General features: G+C 41.4%; 2 protein-coding genes across 2 annotated transcripts; one reads left to right on the top strand and one right to left on the bottom strand.

Annotated features, from left to right (window-relative positions):
• The first annotated feature begins 12,423 nt into the window (after positions 1-12,423).
• LOC145458297 (uncharacterized) lies at positions 12,424-14,832 on the top strand. The gene is made up of 2 exons (XM_080336634.1): positions 12,424-12,994; positions 13,753-14,832. Exons 1-2 carry the CDS (start codon positions 12,685-12,687, stop codon positions 14,580-14,582), a joined length of 1,140 nt encoding a protein of 379 aa, XP_080192760.1. The 5' UTR covers positions 12,424-12,684; the 3' UTR covers positions 14,583-14,832.
• Positions 14,833-15,758: 926 nt separating this feature from the next.
• On the bottom strand, positions 15,759-21,294 carry LOC145458298 (2-acylglycerol O-acyltransferase 2-like). The gene is made up of 7 exons (XM_080336635.1): positions 21,087-21,294; positions 20,842-21,020; positions 18,926-19,130; positions 18,740-18,820; positions 16,796-16,889; positions 16,534-16,733; positions 15,759-16,143 (listed from the first exon to the last, which is right to left on the bottom strand). The coding sequence occupies exons 1-7, from the start codon at positions 21,172-21,174 to the stop codon at positions 15,992-15,994; spliced, it is 999 nt and encodes a 332-aa protein (XP_080192761.1). The 5' UTR covers positions 21,175-21,294; the 3' UTR covers positions 15,759-15,991.
• Positions 21,295-22,320: the final 1,026 nt, after the last annotated feature.

Genomic DNA, 22,320 nt, shown 5'->3' with positions numbered 1-22,320 from the left:
CATATTCAGATATGTCCGAACTATGTCGAATGCGGACCGCACTATACTTTGGTAAAAGTACAGCTAAATTTGACTTGTTCATTTTTACCAGTCGGGTAGCCGCGGACGAAAAACAAATCACCAAGTCCGCTTTCTATGGCCTTGAGTCGTGTCGATGAATTTGATGTCTTTCACGTTAGCTCATATGTTGGCTTGAAAAGGTAACGGCCTTGTTCCAAATTCGGCTGGACTTTTTCTTGCTTAGTAGCAAGTTGGTCGAGAGACTGTCGCGGGCCCAACGAAATCATCTCGCGGGCCTCACTTTACCAGGGGGTGCAATATCCACGGAAAGCATTTGAACATACACCCAGCTTAAAATCCGCCAAAGAAACATACAATTGTAAAGAACTAGTTTCTACTTAAGAGTTCTGTCATAAAAATCTACAAACCTTGTGAACCCAGTATGTTTGTTTTGAGGTGTTCATGGTGTGTGTATGGGCATTTACACCATTCCAATTTCCTTCATTTTTTACCGTAGCTGCCGACTTATAGCACGGCCCTCTTCTAAACTTTTATGAGACACCGCTTACACGGATGAGATGGCAAGGAGTAGCCTAGATAAACCCCAAACACTTATGCAGGATTTCTGGAGTCGACCTCGGTCGGACTCCAGCCCACAACCTATTCGTGTTGCAGCCGTGGATTATACCACTACGCTATCTCACCACACAATGTGAACCCAGGGTATATTCCGATACAACGCCAAAGCCAGATTCCCCAAGGGGGGAATTCCCCCCGGTTGGGAACCACTGTCTTGCATGGACCTTTTGAGTCCAAAGTGATGCAGTAGTGCGATCAGCTGTATATTATTGTACTCTTTTGTTACTATTATATTATCCATGCGACATGCATATAACCGCTTCGCGTTGGCTTTTCCGCTTCTGCGAATAACTACGTTTTGGTAAAAATCTGAACTCAGTGTCACGCAATTGGATATCGGTGTCAGCAATTTGTTCCTGATCGTCACTATATAACACCGATGTAGGATGATCATAATGTGTCCTATTATCTTGACATTTGCTGCCTTGTGGGCAATATTTCTTACTATAAGAATTCAACATTTGTCAGCAATGTTCTGGATATCACAGGCATTTTTCAATCTACTCAAAATAGCTTCGCGGGCCGGATGAAATCGTCTGGCGGGCAGGATGCGGCCCGCGGGCCGTATGTTTCACACCCCTGTGGTAGATTCACCACCGAGTCAGGGATCCGAATCGGGTTGAACTCACTGTTACGAAACTTTGGGCGTTTTTCTCACTCTCGGCATGCATTCAGGCAGATAAGAGGCAGTTCTGGGCCTATTTTCAAGTATCCGTCCTGATCGTGCGTAATGTCTCGAAAACAATTGTATAGAGTCGATAAACTAAGTGACTAAGGCAAGTCATTCTCCAATTTTATGAAAATCATTTGAGTCAACGAAAAATTGCGGTTCTAGTCGAGTAGGGTTACTATACGTCCTCTAGGTGGATTTGTCGTCCTTTTTCCGGTTTTTGAAAATGTCCTCCGAGTACGCCAAAATGTCTTTTTGGCAATTCGTCCTCCTTTACAGCTTTAAGAGATAAGATGATGGATAGACTCGAAGGAAAATGGGCATAAATGACGCTAAACAGGAATTTCGTGGTTCGAACGCAGGGATATATAATTCTATATATCCCTGTTCGAACGTACGCCACAATTTAGTGGTAAATTTACCATTTTTCCGGATTTTACTTAAGTATTGTAAGTAGGGCTGGGCACAATGATTCGAGTACTCGAATCTGAATCGAGTATTAATTTTAATGATTCGAGTCGAGTAGCAAAAGAGGATTTTTTCGAGTACTGAAATTATACGCTCCTCGCAACTGAAAGTGAATTTACTAGCGAGAATTATACTTTTGGTACTATTTTCCTCTAAGGAAGGCTTGAAACCTGGATTGGCCGTGTCGCAGCATACGAGACATAGTACAAAGCTACGAACGTTACTGGAAATAACACATTTTCGAAGTCATGATCATCCCAGAACATTGCCAAGAAGTACAATGACATCGGTATGGTCGACAAAATACAAAAGTGTCTTTAACGTGACGGATAACAAGCATTATATTGGTTGTAGTCGCATAAAAGGTACATATTTGACCGTTGACACAGTACATTCTGTTGTGACGTCATAATGAGTGATACTCGAATACTCGACACGACTCGAAGCGTAATACGTGATTCAGAATCGAATCACTCAGGTACTCGATTTTGCCCAGCCCTAATTGTAAGTCTGAAAATTTCGAGAAAGTGTCCTCCTTACCCGATTCCAAAATATGGTGGCCCCGTCCGATGCGCTTTTTCGCGCTCTCGACAAGCTATATTTGGACTACTGCGTAGTGCGTACTACATATTCGCACAGTATCGACTGATTAGCATGGCACGCCTCTGCTTCTGTGCAATACATTGGCCAAGTAAGCTTTCGGTCAGTGGTTCTAACCTTTTTATATTCGCGGCCCATTTCTGGATTTCGTAAGCTGCTACTACGAAAAAAGGTCAGCATCTTTACCCTGACCTACTCGCCCCTATTTGGGACGCGGCCCCCAGAAAAAAGACATACGGCCTACGCGTTGAAGACCACTGCTTTAGGTGCCAGACTTGATGAGGTTGTGGGCATTTCGTAGGCCTACACCAGGGATCGTAAAACCCCGGCACGCGTGCCATGGCACGCGACGTGGTTTTTCGTGGCACGCCAAATGATTTGACGAACACGTCATATTATATCCATGTTTGTTGCAAAACATGTCACATAAGTTTTCAAAATGGAAAAGGCTATAATTATTTGACAAATTATTTGACAAACTGCTGCGTGCGCTGTATGCGTTGCCAAAATGATTGGCGGCGATAAAACATTGAAATATAATAAACACCGCATGTTGGCCATAACGTTCGACATTGATGAGTCCACTGTCCTGGCGCCAAAATCAGGAATGTATAGAGCTCTATACTACACTGGCCGAAATGACCGGCGCGAATAGTCCAGCGCCCGCAGCTTGAGCCTCACGTCTTGAATGAGTCCCGTGGTGTCGAAATGCGAATTTGAAATTGTGTTCGTCTGATAGGCTACGCGTAAGCGATACTAATATATCAAAAGCAACGACAACCTTTACCGCCATACCGCGATCTTTGGAGCTTTGCAGACAAATCTAGTGTCAGAACAACTTAATTGAATAGTATATTCGTATTGAAATGAAGCCGAATATTTCCGGCTGACACTCGTCAGAGGTGATCGTCAGCAGCTAGTAGAGAATTGCAAGGAACATTGTTGTTTGTTGTTAATTGTAACATCAACCCGACTTGCATGTCACAGGGGTTGGGACATTTTTTTTTTCATCAGGCCATCTCATCATAACATCTTTGATGGGCCTGCCACTTATTGGCTATGGTACCGAACACAGTATAGACTTGGAAACGATCAAGGTAACCACATAAGATCGACAATGACGCGACTAAATTTAAATGATGCACATATTACGTACATTAGGCGGTAACGACCAAAATTTATATCCTTCGCGACCAATACTATAAGAATCACTGACGTAACCGGTGTCGTTACCAGCTGCAGATAGGTGGTTCGTTATATTCCTTGCTCGAAACGCTAAATATGACAGAATATAAATGGTTGGCACGCAGGTTGGTAATATTTTACAAATTTTTGATATTTTGGCACACTGCATATAAAAGGTTGCCGGACCCTGTTGTAGACGAACGAATAGGCTATTAGGTTTACGACCTATACGCCAGTGTTGGGATGACTCGAGTCATGACTTGACTCGAGTCAGACTCGAGTCACCTTTTTCGTATGACTTGACTTGACTCGAGTCACTTTGGAAAACTGACTTGACTTGACTCGACGCTACAAAAATGCAGATTGACTCGTGACTCGAAGCAAAATTTACGAGTCAATTTCAAGTCATCAAGTAATCGATGTCGACTAGATCGCCGTATCTTGTATAAGTTCGGATTGTTGAGCGATTACTCAATGATTGTGCGTTTTACCGAGCCTCCCTTGTTACATCACTAATGAATTGATCGTTAACGAAGTGATCGGAGCTTATAGCTTACGTTGCAAGCTGCACGGTGTTTGAAATCGGGCTGAGATGACGTCAAACAGTGCGGAGCTCGGTAATCATAATACTTCGTGAATATGTCTTTTTAGGTAACTCTTGGCAATTAAGGTTTTGGTGTTTGGTTTCGTAATGACGTTTGCATTCTAGCTTTGTGATTATTATTAGGCCAATCTTGACCGAAAATGCACAGTGGCTTACGGTCATTATCACCGAATGCACATTGCACACTCATTGAAGAGCCGCAATAAAAGACTCAAAGATCAGCATGCGGCTCGCGAGTCGCAGTTTTCCCACCCCTGTTATAGACTGAAGCTATACCACTATAATTGCGTAGTTTGACATTTCTACGTATGCATGAGCGATAGAGCGCATTCTTGCGTGTATAATCAACTCTTTCTTCGTTCCTCGATTCAAAATAAATGGGGACCCCATCTGTATTTAAAACAGTTAGCAAAATGCAATGACCATGAATCACGTATCGTACTTTGAAAATTCAACTTGACTCGACTAGTGACTTGACTCGTGACTTGACTTGACTTGACTTGACTCGACTTGACTCGAGTCACCTCCAAAAATCGGGTGACTTGACTTGACTCGAGTCACCTTTGAAAATCGAGTGACTTGACTTGACTCGAGTCAAAATCCGCAATGACTCGAGATGACTCGTGACTCGAAGGTAGTGACTTGATCCCAACACTGCTACGCAGCAGGATGTCCTGACCACTCTATTGGTCATCCTGGCCAATGCCAGAACAGGACTACCTCGATCACGATTTCCGACATCGAGTCGACTGTCGAGTATTTCCCATTGCTATAGGTAAAATCCGGCGAATTACTGCTGTCGTATAGAATTCGCTGACATGTACTCACAATCGTTGCATGGTTCGGTTATCTAGCGCCATATCCGTTTCATATATCCAGAGGTGGTCAGTAACTAAGTACTTCTACTTTTTAGAAGCACTAAAGTAGTTTCCTCTACTTCTGGTACTTACTCAAGTAGATATGATTTTCTCTACTTCTACTTCTACTCTATAATATTTTGTGATCTACTTATTTACTTTTCACTATTTTTAGTTTGTCAAGTAGAAGTAGTTTAATCCCCCAATACGAAAGATAGCCTGAGGAATTTCGGGGCTGTTTTCACGGAGCACCAACACTTAATATTCATAAAAGTCAAGTATTGCCCAGAAATTTTGTTGCGCTTCGCGCACAGCAGTTATGGAGTGACAAATATGTTTTCACGAAAGTATCGGTGAATATAATTTAGGTACCGGATTGCTTGGTTCCGCTCACATCGCATTGCCGCCCATATCAAATATTTCATCACAGTAAATATGGCCCAACATAACGTTTGAAACTACCGTTTGGCAATAGCAATTACCTATCATATCGTAATCTATCAGCGCATTACGTACCTTGCTAATCTCGAAAATCTGACTTTTCTGAACGTTGCACCTGTTTTAGCAGATCACTTTTGAAGCTTTCTGGACAAAAGACATGAAATATATTTTTCGCTTTTTAGAAATGGTGTTTTTATTTCACTTTCAATTGCGAGTATCGCTTTGAGTTCTAATTACTTACAATTCTTTTGTCTGAAGAACATACATGTTGAAGCATAAAAGCACGTGTAATGCCTCTATTTTCCGAAAATAAAGCTACACTGAACTGAATATAACTTTTACGATTCACAATATTTGTTATCAACGTATAGGATACTAATCGTGCAAAGTGATGAAACCGTATCCGATACAACTTCTACGTATTGCTCTTCGCCTACACTTGGGGCCTTATAATATGGGGTAGGGCGCCATGCCATGATATTCTCTAACGGGGTCTTCTAGTAAACAAAGGGTTAGTATCCCATTTTCATATCAATACTATAATTTGCTTCTCGTGATGCGAAGAAAGAATGCTTATTCTGTCGAAAATTGATACCTCTGGGATGGATCGCGCGATTTCATTTTGCCAAATATCTTGGTTATTGGGTACTCTTAACCTCACGAAAAAATACCTATGATTTATTGAAATGGGCATTTCAGCGTCGGCCATTACCGCGCCACGACGCACCAAGACATAAGGTTTTAGGCCATGTAACATGCGACTCCAAAAAGTATGCCAGAACGATCGACGGCGAGAAAACCTGAGCCGGAAAGGACTGTCCTTACGATGACCGAAAACGTCGGTATATATACACAATAAGTCCACAGGGACGTAAATGGCTGGCGCCAAATGTTCCTGTCCTGGCAATCTGAACCCCACAAGACAAATGCCTATACCCGCAGTAAAAATTTGGTTGCCAGTGAAGAAATACCAATTTAAATCGTGCGCGTCTTTTAGTTTAGTAAGTTTAGTACGTTTGGGTGATTTCAATATCTTTTGACATAGGAGACAGGAGGTCACGAAATAACATCATGCAACGAAGGCATTATACCAACGAGTCCCTGCGCCCGAAGATGTGTAATTGTTATTTACAGGGCTCTACATTTTCCGAAACACCTCACTCAGCTTCACCGATAAATCTGATTACGTGAGCTGAGAGGATACAAAACTAATAGGAATAATATATATGCAACTCCCGATCATACTGACCGATTCAATCATGAATTATTGAAAATTTTCGCGCTCCGTTCAAATTGCCCAAACGTGAATAATCGAAATTAATATGTTCTGATGTTTCGCCTACACGTATTTTTTCGATTGAATCGACTGATCACTAGGGCGATTTTTTTAACAAAAAATGGAAGATTTCGACCTAAAAAATCAAAATTTTGACATTTCTTTACCTTAAAAATCCTAATTTTTACCAAATTTGACCTAACGTACGCAAATTAGGTGTTTTCCCACGTAATTTTAGAACTGTAGTACTTATCTTCATTTCTGGTAGAAACTGTCTGTCCTTACGAAGTAGTTTGGCCTGAAAAAAAACTTTTTTCCTCAAAAACTGACAAATTTTTACTTGAAAAAAAACTTCATTTTTACGAAATCTGGGCCTATGAAGAATTCCAGTAGTTACATTACGCAGTATGGTAGAAATAATTTAAAAAAAAAATTAGTGCAACGAAAGATACTTTCCTACATTCTTGGGTATTTGTTTGTTTTGGGGTATTCATGGTGTTTGTCGACTACTATGGTCATTTACACCAGGCCGATATTCTTCTTATTTTCCGTAACTGCCGACTTATAGCACGGCCCACCTCTAGGCTTTTGTAAGACACCGCTGACGCGGATGAGGTGGCGAGGAGGAGCCTAGGTAAACCTCCAACACTTAGGTATCGGAATTCGGAAGTCGACCCATTCTTGGGTAGAAAGTGTCTATCCTTACTAAGTAGATTGCTAAGAATGGAGAAAGAACGTTCACCAGCAGCAGTTGTTGGCTGACAACACTGAAGTTGTGCGAACGCTGCTGGGGACAAGCCGTGTTGCTTCATTCTGGCAATGGTGTCTACTAGGGTTGTAATCAAGTCACAAGGCTTCGAGTCACAAGTCAATCTCACTTTTGTAGTTTTGACTCGAGTCAAGTCGAGTCATTTTCAATTCACGACCGAGTCAAGTCCGAGTCCAAGTCAGCGAGCTGAGGGTCGAGTCCGAGTCATGGTATTATGACTCGAGTCCGAGTCCAAGTCATCATTGTTGACTGCTCAGTTTCCAGTTAAAGTCTTGTTAGACCCACTTTTCACATCTCTGGTTGGTGTTATCGAATGGTTCGCATCTATAATATGCTAATTTTCCTCTCTTTTAGCAGTTTCTGGCCGCATTTTCAAGTACCATTACCAATAGACAAAATCCCAATAGTGCGGTTACTTCACTATTCATCCAGATTACAACGAAATGTCGGTCTTAGCCGTCTGGGTCTCGAGTCATATGACTTGGTCCGAGTCGAGTCAATACATAGATTGACTCGAGTCGAGTCGAGTCATTTCCGTATTTTGAGAAAATCGCGACTCGAGTCATTACAACCCTGGTGTCTACAATCTACATCACAATTTTTCATCATGCACTTCTTATTATAATAACTATATGCAATGCCCACGCAGTTTTGCTTCAGTTGGGATATTGCGGTACGCTGAGCATAACACCATATCAACCTATTTGTTTCATTTGAATGTTTATGATTCACAATGAGCAGACAATGCACCGACAGTGCAACATCTACGATACAAACGAAATGCAGGTTGCAAGAAAGTTTCAACTTTGTAAACAATTTTGACATTTTTTGACTGAACGCTACAATTTTGACCTAATCTTGACGTTTTTTGACATGTCAAAAGAATCGCCCTACTGATTAACCGTGCCACCCAAAAATAGTGATTCAATACGCTTGTAGTTACGTTGACGCGCTTCATAACACGGAGAGTCTTTCCGAGAAAGGTGTTAAAGGGAAGTGACAGTTCCATTGTTACAGTAACGATGTCATTTAATGGAGCGTTACCATTCAACAAAGTGCTCCGCTTAGATGCATTATCCTTGTGCACCCATGCATGTTCTCGATTTTGAATGGGCTCTTTATTTACAACATCCATTTGCGTTGATATCAATCGCATTAAAGGCTATGATCGGCAGAATCTGGTGTTATAAAACAACACTCTTAATAGAACGACCTCCTTCAAAGTACACGTATGTGTCAGCATTGTCATTTAAATTGCAACAGGTGACGGAATCATTTGCACACGCTCCTGAGGCTATAGACCGGCAGTCAACCAAACACGCATACGCCATTTTAGTGTATTCTGCTCGTGCTCGTAGACTGCCTTGTACTCGAGGCAAGTCTTAATATCGCCTCTGTCGGAGACATTCCACATGCCGTAGTACTGCGTTGTAAAATAAAATGTCGTCATTATAGGCTTCAGAATTCTTGTTGTATGCACTTTTATACTTTCTCTCAGGCACATAAACGCGTATGTGCTCACTGAATCGGTGACGAGATAGCTGCTAGGGATGGTGTAAGTATTATTTAGTCTGGGATAATCCAGACGTGAATGTTTATCCGCATGGTCATAAACCGTCAATCCATGCACTTCAGACCATATGGCAAGGAATGCCGACTCACAAATGTCAAAACTATATCCGTTCCTACACATCTCTTGTTCTCTGTATAATTGCTTTAATTAATGATTACAGAGAGAAATTGAACCACGATTCTTCTACCGTAATTTGTTTCGTATACTTCTTTATTTATTGATGTGACGAATAAAAGACTATCCATCTATATCTATCTTGGGTGTGATATTGTGCAGTGTGAAATGTTCATAACGCTTATGTAACACGGAACACCCGTAACCTCTCCTTTGGTTATGATTGAGAGCATAATATCGTATACAAGATGCAGAATAACCCCCTTGAAAGTTTGGAATTTAGACCCGTAATCATAGTGTTTGTAATGTCATAATAAACACTGTAGATGGATAGCAGCAAGCTGGAGAATGTATTACTTACCAGCCTCGGAAAGCTAGATTAGAATAGTTAGAGCGAAATGTGAGTATTCGAATTCTAATCTAGTATGTTCGTACGCTTTAATTTTAATTCTTGTCTAATTTCTGGTTGTCTGGAAATGCTACGGGAGAACTGTATAGTGCGAAACGAGCCTAGCCTGATGTAAGGCGACAATGGGCAGGACATAGACTGGACAATGTGGACATGGACAATGGACATCTCCCATTGTCATGCTTATTGGAATGACACTCTGATTTCATCTGTACTGAACTTGATTTAAGATGTATTTATTGCTAATTAGGAATATAATTCAATATCTAAGTTTTTGCGAATTCAGTAGTTCTAATTCTAATCTAATTTTGAAAAGCCGAAGATTTTCTAGTAGTCCAGCTTTGTTGCGAACAGTTATCTTCATTGATTCTCGGCGAATGTGTGCGATTAGCATACCATTGCGGCTAACCGAACATTGACATCCATTTTATTGAAGCTCCTCCTAGCCATATCATCCGTGTATTGGGTGCCTTATAAAAACTGGCCTAGAAGTGGGCCGTGCTACAAATCGGCAGCTGCAGAATAAAAATAAGAAAATTGGCCTGGTGTAAATGACCATAGTAGTCGACGAACACCGTGAATACCACAAACTAACTTTTTCCTATTTATAGCTTTTTCTAATAACGGTAGAACCCCGTCATTTACTTGTTTAATGATCGAAAGTGCTCGACACCATGAGATAAACTGTAGCGACAACGGTCACAATACAGATATAGTGATTATTGCAACAATGCAATCGGGCGAGGTAATTTCTTTCCGTTACACGCGCCGCACGCCAAATTCATTACCTCGAACAGCATCACGCTGCCTAAATCGGTAATGACCAGATGTAAAGTTGCAGCCTTACAGAGTATGATACAGTTCATAGGCTATTACGTATTCATATAATAGATGCAGACACGCGTATTCCAGACGCTATTCAGTGCCGAAAGTGATGTCGTGGGAAGATCTGGGTTTCACTGTCTCGTGCCAAGGTCGCGTTTTAGATGATGATACTTCCGAAATCTGCCGCTAATGCCCCGTTCAGACCAGCAGTCATCAGAGACCTGTCGGTTACAATTAAAGATTCACGCAGCATTAAGAAAAGAAACCAAGTGTAACTGTCTTACTCGACTTATCATATATACTACTATATACTCTCAATAAGTGCGAATAGTATTTCTTTATGTATGCATATTTCACTTGGCTATCATCAAGTGCGAATTGTAAACTTATGGCGCAGTTCTTTGAGCAGGATCGATTCGCACCTTACATATCCATCTTATCTGTGTCCATTAATGAATGCATAGTGTTTTGCCACGGAAGCTCCACGAATATTATAGTGCTAGCGATCGATTCTGATGAAAGTCGATTGCGATAAAATACAATGAATGTAGCATGTAGCAATATAAATGTATTTTCAAATTTTGCACATCATGAGTTTTGAACGATATTTATATCGTTGCGTAAGGTATTGTATCGTATCCAATGCGCTTGGAAGGTTTCAAGTTTAAAATCAGTATTGATTCTATGATGATCTCAGCTTTGGCCCATAAAGTATTGGTTGATGAGTCTCGCACCACACGGATCAAAGTGTTAGTGTAGTATTAGCCGTCCATTCTTTACGTAAACAAACAAGCATAAGGTGGCAAATTGTACAAAATTTCAATTTAATGTTTGTAAATTCCGCTACCTATCATTTCGTTATTACCTATTTGCAAGACAGCGAATAAACAGGTGATGAAGCGCGTGTCGAGACACCCTTCAAAGACTCTTCAAAAGAAATGCCGACAGTCTATTTGCCTAATGTTATCAAAGATGAACAATCATATTACCGTAATTGTCTGAAAATAGTTTGTTAGGGTACGCTTTTATTATTAAAGGAAAGAAAATAAAAGTCAAAACAACAGTCCCTTCAAAATCAAATATCTAAGCTGAGCGGGTATATGCATATTTAGGTGTCTGTCTGTGTAGTGCAGCCTATGTATTGATGTCAGTTTTGCAAATCAGGTGTGGAGGCGTGCTGCATCTGAAATTTCGAATATCAGATGAACTTGGATATCGCATCTAATAAAATCCGCCCAACCTGGTACATGTTCCATTGTTTGATGTATGTGTGTGCATGTGTGTGTGTGTGTGCCTGTGGGGGTTTGAAAAAGTTGATTATGATATTGAAATCGGTATAAATTCTGAAATACAGTAACGAAAAAGGCTCACCATTTTACATTGAATTGCGTCTAGTCTGTCCAATTGAAACCGGCAATCACCACAATACTAACGATGAACTTCGAAAGTTTCCCACGAGGCCATAAGTGACGCCTAACTAGTTACATTTCATCGGTTAAAGATATCTATACCTTACGCAGTAATTACGAATATTCACGTACAATTCATTTCCGAAAGTGTCAGTCGCCGCGGTAAAAAGAGCGGCGAGCAACTCAGCGGTCCGTCGCAAGAAAAATGATGTCACGATAGTTCAAAGTTCTCGGACAGATGTGCAGAGTTACCCACTAGGTATGCCGTGAGGAAAAATGTATTTTCTGGAGAGACTGGCCGTATGTTGAAACCAGAATGGTACCGAAATTCAGCTGAATAGTTTTTTGGTGTATGAAGAAAATGGAGATACTACGTATCGCAGAAATGGGGTCAGTTACATGTGCGTGTCCACATCCCATTGTCAACAGTATCCGCATGGACTTGTAGCTCGGTGCGATTCTGACTGGTATTTCGAAGAAGCTATAGTCTCGGGCGCGATACGTCGGTAGGAGAGATATCTAATGTGACATGGGAGAACAGCGGAAGAGGTCAGTGTTGTAAGAAGTGCGATTGCAGACAGGTGCGATTCCTAATTATATCTCGATATTGTTACATGATAAGGGGCAGTAAAAGTGAATAGGCAACTTACAGGAGTTGCAATTAACTGCGAATTCGTATTGTTTGCATTTAGTAAACATTGGTTGAAGAAGGTAAAAGCATCTTCGGTTATGAAACTATAAAAACGAGACCGAACCCACTTTCCCGCATCATACATCATACTTCCTTCATCAGGTATAGATACATCGCTAGTTTGGAGATACTGCATATTCTTCGCTGCAGCAATATGATGTGTACAATTGGATTATTACTTTCACTCTCCGTCAGCTGTGCTGCGCGCGGAGACGCTTGGTTGGATTTACCACAGTTCAAAACGGAGGAGGATTTTGTGAAGCACCTCGAGTCAAGTCCCCGGCAGTCGTCGCGGACTTGGAATCAGCAGATCAACACGCTGATGGTTGCCTTGTTTCACGAGAAGCAGGAAAGATCGGGGATCAGGGGACGGCCCACGCGGAATTCTCAGAGTAATACCTTGAGCAACAAAGAAAAAAGGGCGCTGAGGAGATCAAATACGGTTCGAAGTTTGGCTTGTTTAGGTAAGCGATGGTTCGTCAAATTGATTTTTCAACAGATTTATAGAATGTGTGTGTATATTCAATTCTCCCACTATAGTCCGCGTTGAATGGTGATGTTGTGGCGTTGCGAGTCGCAGACAGGATTGTATATTTCACGCGAGCGCGAATCCGCATTAGCACGATCACTTACGTATTATTACTTGATTGTTGTTGTTTCAACAATTTTAACTTAATCCCTATTCCTTATCCAAGTGCCAAGACCCTGGATATTTACTCGGCCATTTCAAGGTTGCGATTTCCATTCTCGGATATATTTATCGACTGATTGACACTAAAATGTTATAAAAAGATAGGTTTGCCATATACATAGTAACTCGCAACATAAAGTATGCAGACCTATACTGTCGGCATCTAAAAGTCGGCGTATATACCTTGTTGTTCGGATAACGCATAATACAAAGTAATCATTTCCTTTAGATTATCTTATCATTTACCGGAGGTTTATCTGCGACCTTCAAAGTTCGCTGTTTCTAATAAACAATTATCGCAGCGGAAGGCGGCTGACATCAAGGCCTAATTACTTTTGTGTTTTCGACTACTATGGTCAATAATTACTTACACCAGGCAGATATTCTTAAGTATGATTCCTGATCTGCATGCCGACTTGTAGCACAGCCAACTGTCCTTGTGCTTACGCGGATCACATGGCGAGGAGGAGCCTAGATAAACTGTTCTTCGTCGGATGTTGTAATAACGTGTATTTACCCGCTATATTGCAGACTCGACGACAGACGAAAATGTGTGGACTTTACATTTCGACCAGAACGGGTTGCCGAAAACCGAGCGCATCACATACGCCGAGATTCATTTTCCGGGTCGCGATTTCCTCAAAGACATCAACTTACTGCGGCTGAAAGTCGGAGAAATCTCCGAATCCGTCGCGTTCCAGAGAAAGGGTGGGAGACCAAGGAAAAACTTCAAATTCGATGTGACCAAAGAAATTCGGAATATCCTGTCTTTGAGTTCGATGGTAGCTTCAAAACAAAAGCGGTCTGCGCGGCGTACCGGTGTCGACGATATTTCACTCATAATATTCTCCGACAATGAGTCTAACGCTGCAATATCTGGGGCTAACAAGGACAAAATAGAAGGCAGAACACGCCGGGATTCAGCCAGACACAAAGCCCGTCGCCGGCGCAACAGAACACGCGCTAGACAGCACAGAAGAATGGCCACTGTGGACAGACAGTATTACAAGGAAGCTTACTCAAAAAGCGACCACAATCCCAACATCCACCCATGCCGACGCGTGCCGTTCAAGGTTGACTTTATGAAATTAGGCTGGCAAGAGTGGATCATATACCCGAGACAGTATCAAGCCTATCGTTGCGAAGGACGGTGTAACGTAGCAGCGATGCTAGGGAAATCTCCAACAAATCACGCGTACGTACAAAGCTTTGTTGCTAACGCCAATCCGGGATTGGGTATACCGGAGGCTTGCTGCGTCCCTTCTAAATTGCGACCGATGCGCATACTATATTATGAAAATGGGGAAACCGTTCAAAGGGATCATGAGGATATGGTGGTTGAGGAATGCGAATGCAGATGAAATTGTGCGTCGTTGGACTCGTTGCATTCTCTGTGTGGGATCTGTCTGTTGCACTATCATATGTATCTTCCTCCAAGTTTCATTAAATGTTTCATGCTTCCCCGTCGTTAACTTCACTGCTAAAACCAACTATTAGCTTGCTTATTTCCGCAATATTGCCTCATTTTCATTACGTCTAGACATCTCTATATTTATTACTTCGGAAAATATTTATGTTTTATACTTTGTTCGAACTAGGATGAAATCCTAACAAAATAAACAACATGCTATCATGTGCGAATTTTCCGGTTATCTACTCACTCGTTTTGTGGTGTTAATCGCGTCAGGGTATCTATTATTCTAAAAACTGTTACAACTGGGGCACAAAGGACTTTATTGGTGAAGGGATTACTGAACTAGGACAGAACAGGATTTCGAAAAAGTTCGCAGGCGAATTTTATAGAAAACACGAGTAATGTATTTATGCACAATGAGGACTATATATGTTTTAGACTAAACGCAGGCATGCAGGCAATATTAAATTACAGATTATGGTGCCGATTGTTTGTTCTCATAGCTTAATATTCAGTTCATGACATTCTGTAATACATTCATATTCGTATACGAAATTGGTATTACTGTACGAAGTTTTTGACCTATTAACCCCGGCGTAATTCTGAATTCTTCTCTTTCTTTTATCAATGACTGTAGATTGCAGACCGTCTGTATAACTGTGTATCGGTATATGCGACTTCAATCGCATAACAGGTTCAATAGCACGAAACATCTGCCGGTATAGTGCGTAGTAAGATGGTATACATGTCAAACGATTCTCAATTGCGGCTTTTGAGCAATCTGAATTTGTGGAATATACAATGCGTTTACATTTACCGTTACTTGGCGATAATTTATAACTATATCTTCGACGCAAACCAAAATTTTCAATATCGAGCTTGTTTTCTATATCAATAACCTTCTTTGAATCATAAAATATTATGTACGCGGGTCGATCGCTGGGTATTGGTTGAAGGAATGGACCAAACTCGCTCAACAGCGTGATACTGGGTTTGCATTCAATTTGTTTATAAACACCTAAATAGACACGATGATGATGGAACGAGATCATTCGGTCAACACTGGTAGCGGATCACACTACGTTACGTAACAAAGACAAACCAGGTACACTGACTCAACTCATAAGCCTGCATAGGATATATATTGCTGGTTCGGCATGGGTAATTCATTACTAGCGAGTCGAAAATGATATAAAAAAAATTATGTAAATTGGGTGCATTAAGTTCGGCTTGGTGATTTCAAGAGTGGAATTATCCCGCGAAAAGCATCTTGCCGCGTATCGCGGTCCGCTAATTTCATTTTGCGTTTTCCGCACAAATCGGCGGTATAATTGAGGTCGATGGTTCTGACAGATTTTACTGAATGATTAGCTCTGCATCGTCGCCAAGATATCGTTCTTTGTGTTTGTTAAAAAGTTCAATCAGCTTCTCGATGTATAACTCTCTGAGTTGCTCGAGGTCCTCTTTTGAAGGATTGGCGTCTTGCTCCACTTCGATTGGACATCCGACTGTAAGTTATTGAAGACGTAGGCGAGAGAGATATAGCAGTGTATTTATACAGATACCGCTAGCCTTACGGACTTCTGTGGTGAATTCCGAATCAGAGTTTCCAATTAGGCTACTTTTTTTCCGCGTCATTATTGAAAGGCAAATTACTTATGAGATAGAATGCAATTAGCATTTGAGTAAAGCTGCTCATACACAAAGCATGAAAAATGCTTCAATAATCAGGTTTTTTGAATCACAACTCGATATGTAACATATAGTACATCTCAAATAAATAATTTCAAAGTGTCTAGATAATTCTGGTAGTACTATGTGTGACCAAGACTGACTATAATTGCGATGTACAAGCAGTATCACATCACTATAAAGCGATTTTGACTTCCGTAACTCACCAACAAAGTCTAGTGGCCGGCGACGCGGAAGAAGTCCATAATTATATTGGAATATCCCACGAGCGTAGAACAGCGGAAAAGCAACGTCTAAATATTTCATAGCTGCTTCTTGAAACTTCCTCAGCTTGGACCCTTTCGGATTGTGCACTTGATCCCATACTTCGTGATCACCGAACGAAAAGCAAGGCACCAGGGGGACACTTGGGAAAAGACTGACAATTTAAAATCGGCGTGGAGTGTATTCATTTTCATCAATGCTTACCCCTGCGTTTTCGCCATTTTGATAAATCCCATACGTTGTCGAACGATAATCTTGATGCTGCCTCGTCTGGCATCGAGCGACTCAGGGGCCCCACCTGTCGACAACATTTAAACGTCTGGATAAGATTAAATAAATTGTTGTATTAGGCAATATGCTAGCGGTCGTAATATTGAAATGATTACTAGGGTTGCAGCCAAAAAATAGTTGTTTGAAGCACTTTGTTTAAAACAAAAACCTTTTTTTAATCGTGTTTTTTTATATTGTATAATCAAGCCATAATTGTGTGAATACTTTCCAAGGAACATGTTGTATGAGCTTACGGATGATTGTCACCCGATATAGCCGGCGCATACGATATGGGATGGTTGGAACCAGCGCAATAGTCCGTCCAAAAGCTATAGTACGTAGATATTATAGGTCATTGGTACGGAATGAATCTTATGATGATGAAGACAGCCGACCGTAAAATACTGCATGCCGGTGTATTCCTGGTTAAAGATATTTTTGGTCCGTATATGACAGAGGTTGGAAGCCTATATTTTGTCAAAGGAGCTATATTTACCCGATATTTTCAATAGTCAATGTCAATCCACTATGACTTCGCAATTGATGTACTTGACGTCATTACAGAAAACTAAACAACTACAAAAACAATAAAAACATGTTTTGGTTTTAAATGCAACCCTAATTATCATCATAATTGCTTTATTAGCAATTTTATCAGTTCAATAGACCACAAAAAATGCGATACAATGAAAAGAAAGGAAGATGTCGAAGCGACTAGGAGTTGTCTATGGAATCGGACAGTCGGACACCCACCTTGGCCTAGGCGATGTAAAGAGGAGGCATGCACAGTGCACACTGAATGAAAGTAAAGAAAATAGTATAGAAAAAGGAAGCGACAAGAAATAGGGCGGCATGTCATGGGATGCGAGATCGATAGGTCAGTCGTGGTCCGGTAATCTTGAGGATGGACTGTATTTATTTAGTAGTAATTGCTTGTATTTCGACTTGAATGTGGACATGCTCGTCGACTGCCGGATGGCCGGCGGGATACTGTTCCACACATTAGGTCCGGCATATTTGATAGAGCGATGATCTTTTCGGTCGATCATATGATATTTGGACGACGTGGACGCGCGTGTGTTGTACTTGTGCGCTTTTGATTCAGAGGTAAAGAAGTCATTGAAATATTCAGGGCAACGACCGCAGTGAAACTGATACATAAACTTGGCGATTTCTAGTTTCCGCACATCTTCTATGTTTAGGACGCCGAATCTCTTCAGCAGCGACTTATTGGATGGGCAGCCAGTCCCATTTGGGGCCCTAGCTATGATTCGGAGTACTTTATGCTGTAGTTTCTGCAGTGGCTTGAGTGCAGTTTTACTAGCAGCCCCCGCAACAGAGGATGCCATAATGTAACTTCGATTGGATTAAGGATTTAAAGAGTATCAGAAGAACCTATGCTGGCATGAAGCGCCCAAGGCTGTAGAACAGGCCGCACTTCGGTGATAATTTAGTTTCTAGGGACTGAATATGACTCTTCCAGGACATGTTCGAGTCCAGTAAAACCCCGAGATATTTGGCAGTAATGTAAAATTGGAGATATCGGCGGTAGAAATCTGCGGTGATTGTCAAGCAATATATGATTATTTTGTCGCAATTACTTAGCTATATCAACTAGGCTTGCGTCATAGGATGAAATGAATGTGTTACAAGACAGTTGTCAGGTTTGTGAAATAAAGTGGCAGGTAGCCTTCCATGCAGCTCGCAACGATTTGAAAATTTCAAAATGCATCTATACGACTACGACATTGACGCAAGATTGCTAATAGTTAACATAGACTAGGTAATTATTTCATGCATAATAGTCACAGAATAAATTCTAGGAAGTCTCATAATAATTATCTGAAATTAAGGTGCACGGGGAGCCGGGAATCTTACCTGGTAGAACGCCGACCAAGTTGCCTCCCTCTTTTCTGGAAAGCAGGTATTGCAAAGATTTTTTCGACGAAGATACCAAACCTGAATGCACCAATCGTTTATTCATACATGCTTATGTGGGAATCTGTCATATCTATATTTCTGATGAAACCGAATGAGCTCACATCAGTTGCGGGACGCACTCACCTCCGGCCATTAGATAGTCTCGATGAAACGGAATCCTGAACCAAAACGGAAGCATGGAGAGGTACGCCTTGAATCCGGGGAACAGTTTATGTATTCCACCGGCGATACTAGTTATCCCGATAAAGGTTCCGGGGCATAGAACTCCGTGAGGATGACATACGAGTAGGTAGTTTCGATGTGGATTCAGATCAACCGTTTTATGAATCTAAAAATATATTGTATTACTCGAAATCCAACCAATTCGCATCGATATGACCTAACTTCTTCAAATACTCCGACGTGGTGGTTGTAATACTAAATAAGAAATTTCGTGGTACCCTGCCTGTGGTACATAGTTCTTTCGTGGTGCACAGCTGCACAATGCACATCTCACATTCACAGGCAGGAATCCGCTATCAGATCTCATGCTCTTTGAATCAACCGTTATGTTGTTTTCTCTCTTTATACTGCTAATTTTCGCGGTGTTAAATAAAACCCAATTACAAATGTAGCCTATACATCAGGGGTGGCCAAACGTTTCGGCCGAAGGGCCACATGCAATTAACAAACCATTGCGCGGGCCAGTAGCCGCGCGACGCGTGAAAATTCTTCAAAGAATGTTGTCAATAATATTGTTACTTGAGTATATCTGCTGTATATCGCTGGGCTCAGTTTGCAAGGACATGACTATTCGGCGCCTTGACATATCGATATCAAAAGCTTCGGGGAACATGCGTCAATCATTTTGCGCCTATAGGTTTCATCGTCGACGGTCTTTCTGCGAGAGCAAACGTAAGGATGCGAAGACACTTTCTCTCGTCATTGCGAATATAGTTTGACTCAATCTGGTACATTATACGTTTTCCTTTCATTTTCAGGAGGGGGTAACCATAATACAAGCAAGAAATTCAGTGACAACATATTGCACGAAGCGTGAATAAAATTTTTACTTCCGATAAATTGACCGCAAAATAATCTACTTGTGTACGAAGACTTACCATAAAAGTGGCTGGCCAATGCGTCGGAATTGATATTTTAGTCATCAAGATCCCAAGTGTTGCGGTCAGACTGATCAAATTTCTGGTTAGCCTTGCAAGTTCACAATCTGGGCAATCCATTTTTGAGAATATAACTAATTTCGAAAATCTCGCGGGCCACGGGTTGGCCGCCCCTGCTATACATCAATAGTGTTTTCGCGCCAAATAACAATTTTTCAACTTCTTATATTTCGCCAGGTGGAAAAGTCACGATTATTTGCAGAAACGAAAGGTCCGCCGCGCTATAGACACGAAGAAATTACTTGCACTTTAGAACAGTGGTTCTCAACCTGAGGGCGCGTCCCCCTTGGGGGGGGGTGAAAGCATCTGAAGAGGGCGCGAAGAAGCGATCAACTGAAAAGTTTTTTCGCACTCTGCGCGATGTACCTCCAATTCACGCGTGTTTCTCTATATATAGACCGAATTTCATATTTTTGAATTCTCTCATCAACAGTCATAACCTTCCATGTCATCAGACAATCTGTTGGGGTTGCCAGTGTCCCGGTTGGATTTTGTGATATGACGATAAGGGGGCGCGAAGATTTTCACTATCATAAAGGGGGCGTGTCTAAAAAAGGTTGGGAACCGCTGCTTTAGAAGGTTATCGAGTCCATCTGTTGGAGGAGAGCCTGTCAGATATGGCCTCAAGGTAGGCAATAGGCATACTTACTCAACTCAAGAACTCTTATTGGAGTTTACATTGGAGTTTTGCTACAGATAGGCCTATATAACCCGTGTTCGAAGAAGCTACTTGTACTTGGATGATAACACGAAGCAATGCTTCAACAGTTTAACACAGCAGAAGTAGGACTACGTATACCCTGCCCATGATAACTCGAGATCGCGGTAGTAATTACTGCAATGGGTGATTAATTTAATATCGAAACATGGTGTACTAACCGTGAATGGAAAATAGTCACACAGACCATACCAAATCTTCCAATTTTTTACTCGAAAGAACGGCCTTCCCCCTCTTTCCGGTGTTTTGCGATCTAGGTACATGTAGCCAAGATACAGCAACGAGAGCGGCCACAGCCTCGTGAAAATCGACGCCACAAACAGTGCCTGACATACCATTGCTGCAAAACGTTTTGGACTCGGCTCACTCACTTTAGCAGCAGTAGCAAGAATTGATATGAACTCACCGCAAAAAACGAACGAGAAAATGTAGTGAGCAGCTCCCAGCGTTTGAAACCTTCTGGGCCATGCTGTAGACAAGGGAGCAAGCTTCATCCTTTCCTACTTTGCTACGAGATTATACCTATCAAATTACAACAAAACACTGCATTTCAGCTAAGACAATACAGCTGGATTTTCTGACGAACGCAACCGGTCTATACTGTCTATATTCCTCTGCTACAACTATCTCCTACACTACCTGCGTCGTGCACTTATTGTTTACCTGCTCAATAAAGCCTTTACGAAATGCTAACTAAGCAACTGAAATTAGGTAGACCTTACATTCGCACGATCGGTACAGTAGACTCACACGTACCACGACCGTACGACGGAGGTATATCATTGTGAATTCAACAAGCGTTGTCTAATCCTGATCAAAGTTCATTCGAGTATGCGAGGCATTCAACTTCTTGGTATTCCGCACACCATTTCTAACATGCAATACATGGTATATGCCAACATTTCAGTACATACAGTGTTCATTATATACATTATTCATTCATGTGTTGAACATAAAAAATAGAGATTTTCGAACTGTAATATATAGGTGAGTAAGTCCAATTTATTATAAACAGTTTTATCCGATCAATACACAACAAGATAGCGATACAATGAAAAGATAGGAAGGTGACGAAACGGCTTGCAGTAGTCTTTGAAATCAGACACCCGCCTGGGCCTAGGCTACTTAAAGAAGAGACAGTGAGTACCGGCTTAAATAGGGGCCTAATAGCATATATAATAATTAGGGCAAGTTTTTGTTGCACTAAAATCGCGAGAGTGTTGCATTTAATTTTAACAAAAGTTGCGGTAAAAAGTTGCGTTTATAATTTTTGTTGCATTATTAGGGTATGAGATACTCGAAAGGTTCTGTTGTGTAACCAGTTCCTGCAGCGCTGTCAAATTTGTTACTTTGCCATTTCAAGGACGGTCTGGCGAGACCGCCAAAAAATCATTTTTCTCGGTACACAGCAAGAAAATTACGCAATGCGGGAATAATCTTGAACCTCCCCTCACAAAAAAGCCAAACAGCGTAGCGATAACCCCTCCCACTAAAACAAGTCAAATAACACACCCCAAACCCCCTAGGTCTGCAAACTTGATCCAAGGTATTGCAGAAAAACTCATCTTTTGGCGACTTCAACAAAATCAATAGCCTGAAAAAGGTGATCCAGTGAAAGTCTAATTTTCGGCTGTGTCGGC

Source organism: Botryllus schlosseri, chromosome 16 (genome assembly GCF_051294905.1).
Source record: "Botryllus schlosseri isolate E-star chromosome 16, Bs_hap1, whole genome shotgun sequence".
In the NCBI taxonomy this organism is placed as follows: Eukaryota; Metazoa; Chordata; class Ascidiacea; order Stolidobranchia; family Styelidae; genus Botryllus; species Botryllus schlosseri.
This window is presented reverse-complemented; position numbering and strand designations above follow the sequence as displayed.

Coding starts and splice junctions, on each gene's coding strand:
- LOC145458297 (XM_080336634.1), top strand. CDS start 12,685: ATGATGTGTACAATTGGATTATTACTTTCACTCTCCGTCAGCTGTGCT. Junction 12,995..13,752: donor TCGAAGTTTGGCTTGTTTAG/GTAAGCGATGGT, acceptor GCTATATTGCAG/ACTCGACGACAGACGAAAAT.
- LOC145458298 (XM_080336635.1), bottom strand. CDS start 21,174: ATGAAGCTTGCTCCCTTGTCTACAGCATGGCCCAGAAGGTTTCAAACG. Junction 16,890..18,739: donor CTTGGTCGGCGTTCTACCAG/GTAAGATTCCCG, acceptor TGTTGTCGACAG/GTGGGGCCCCTGAGTCGCTC. Junction 16,144..16,533: donor CCGGCCACTAGACTTTGTTG/GTGAGTTACGGA, acceptor AATAACTTACAG/TCGGATGTCCAATCGAAGTG.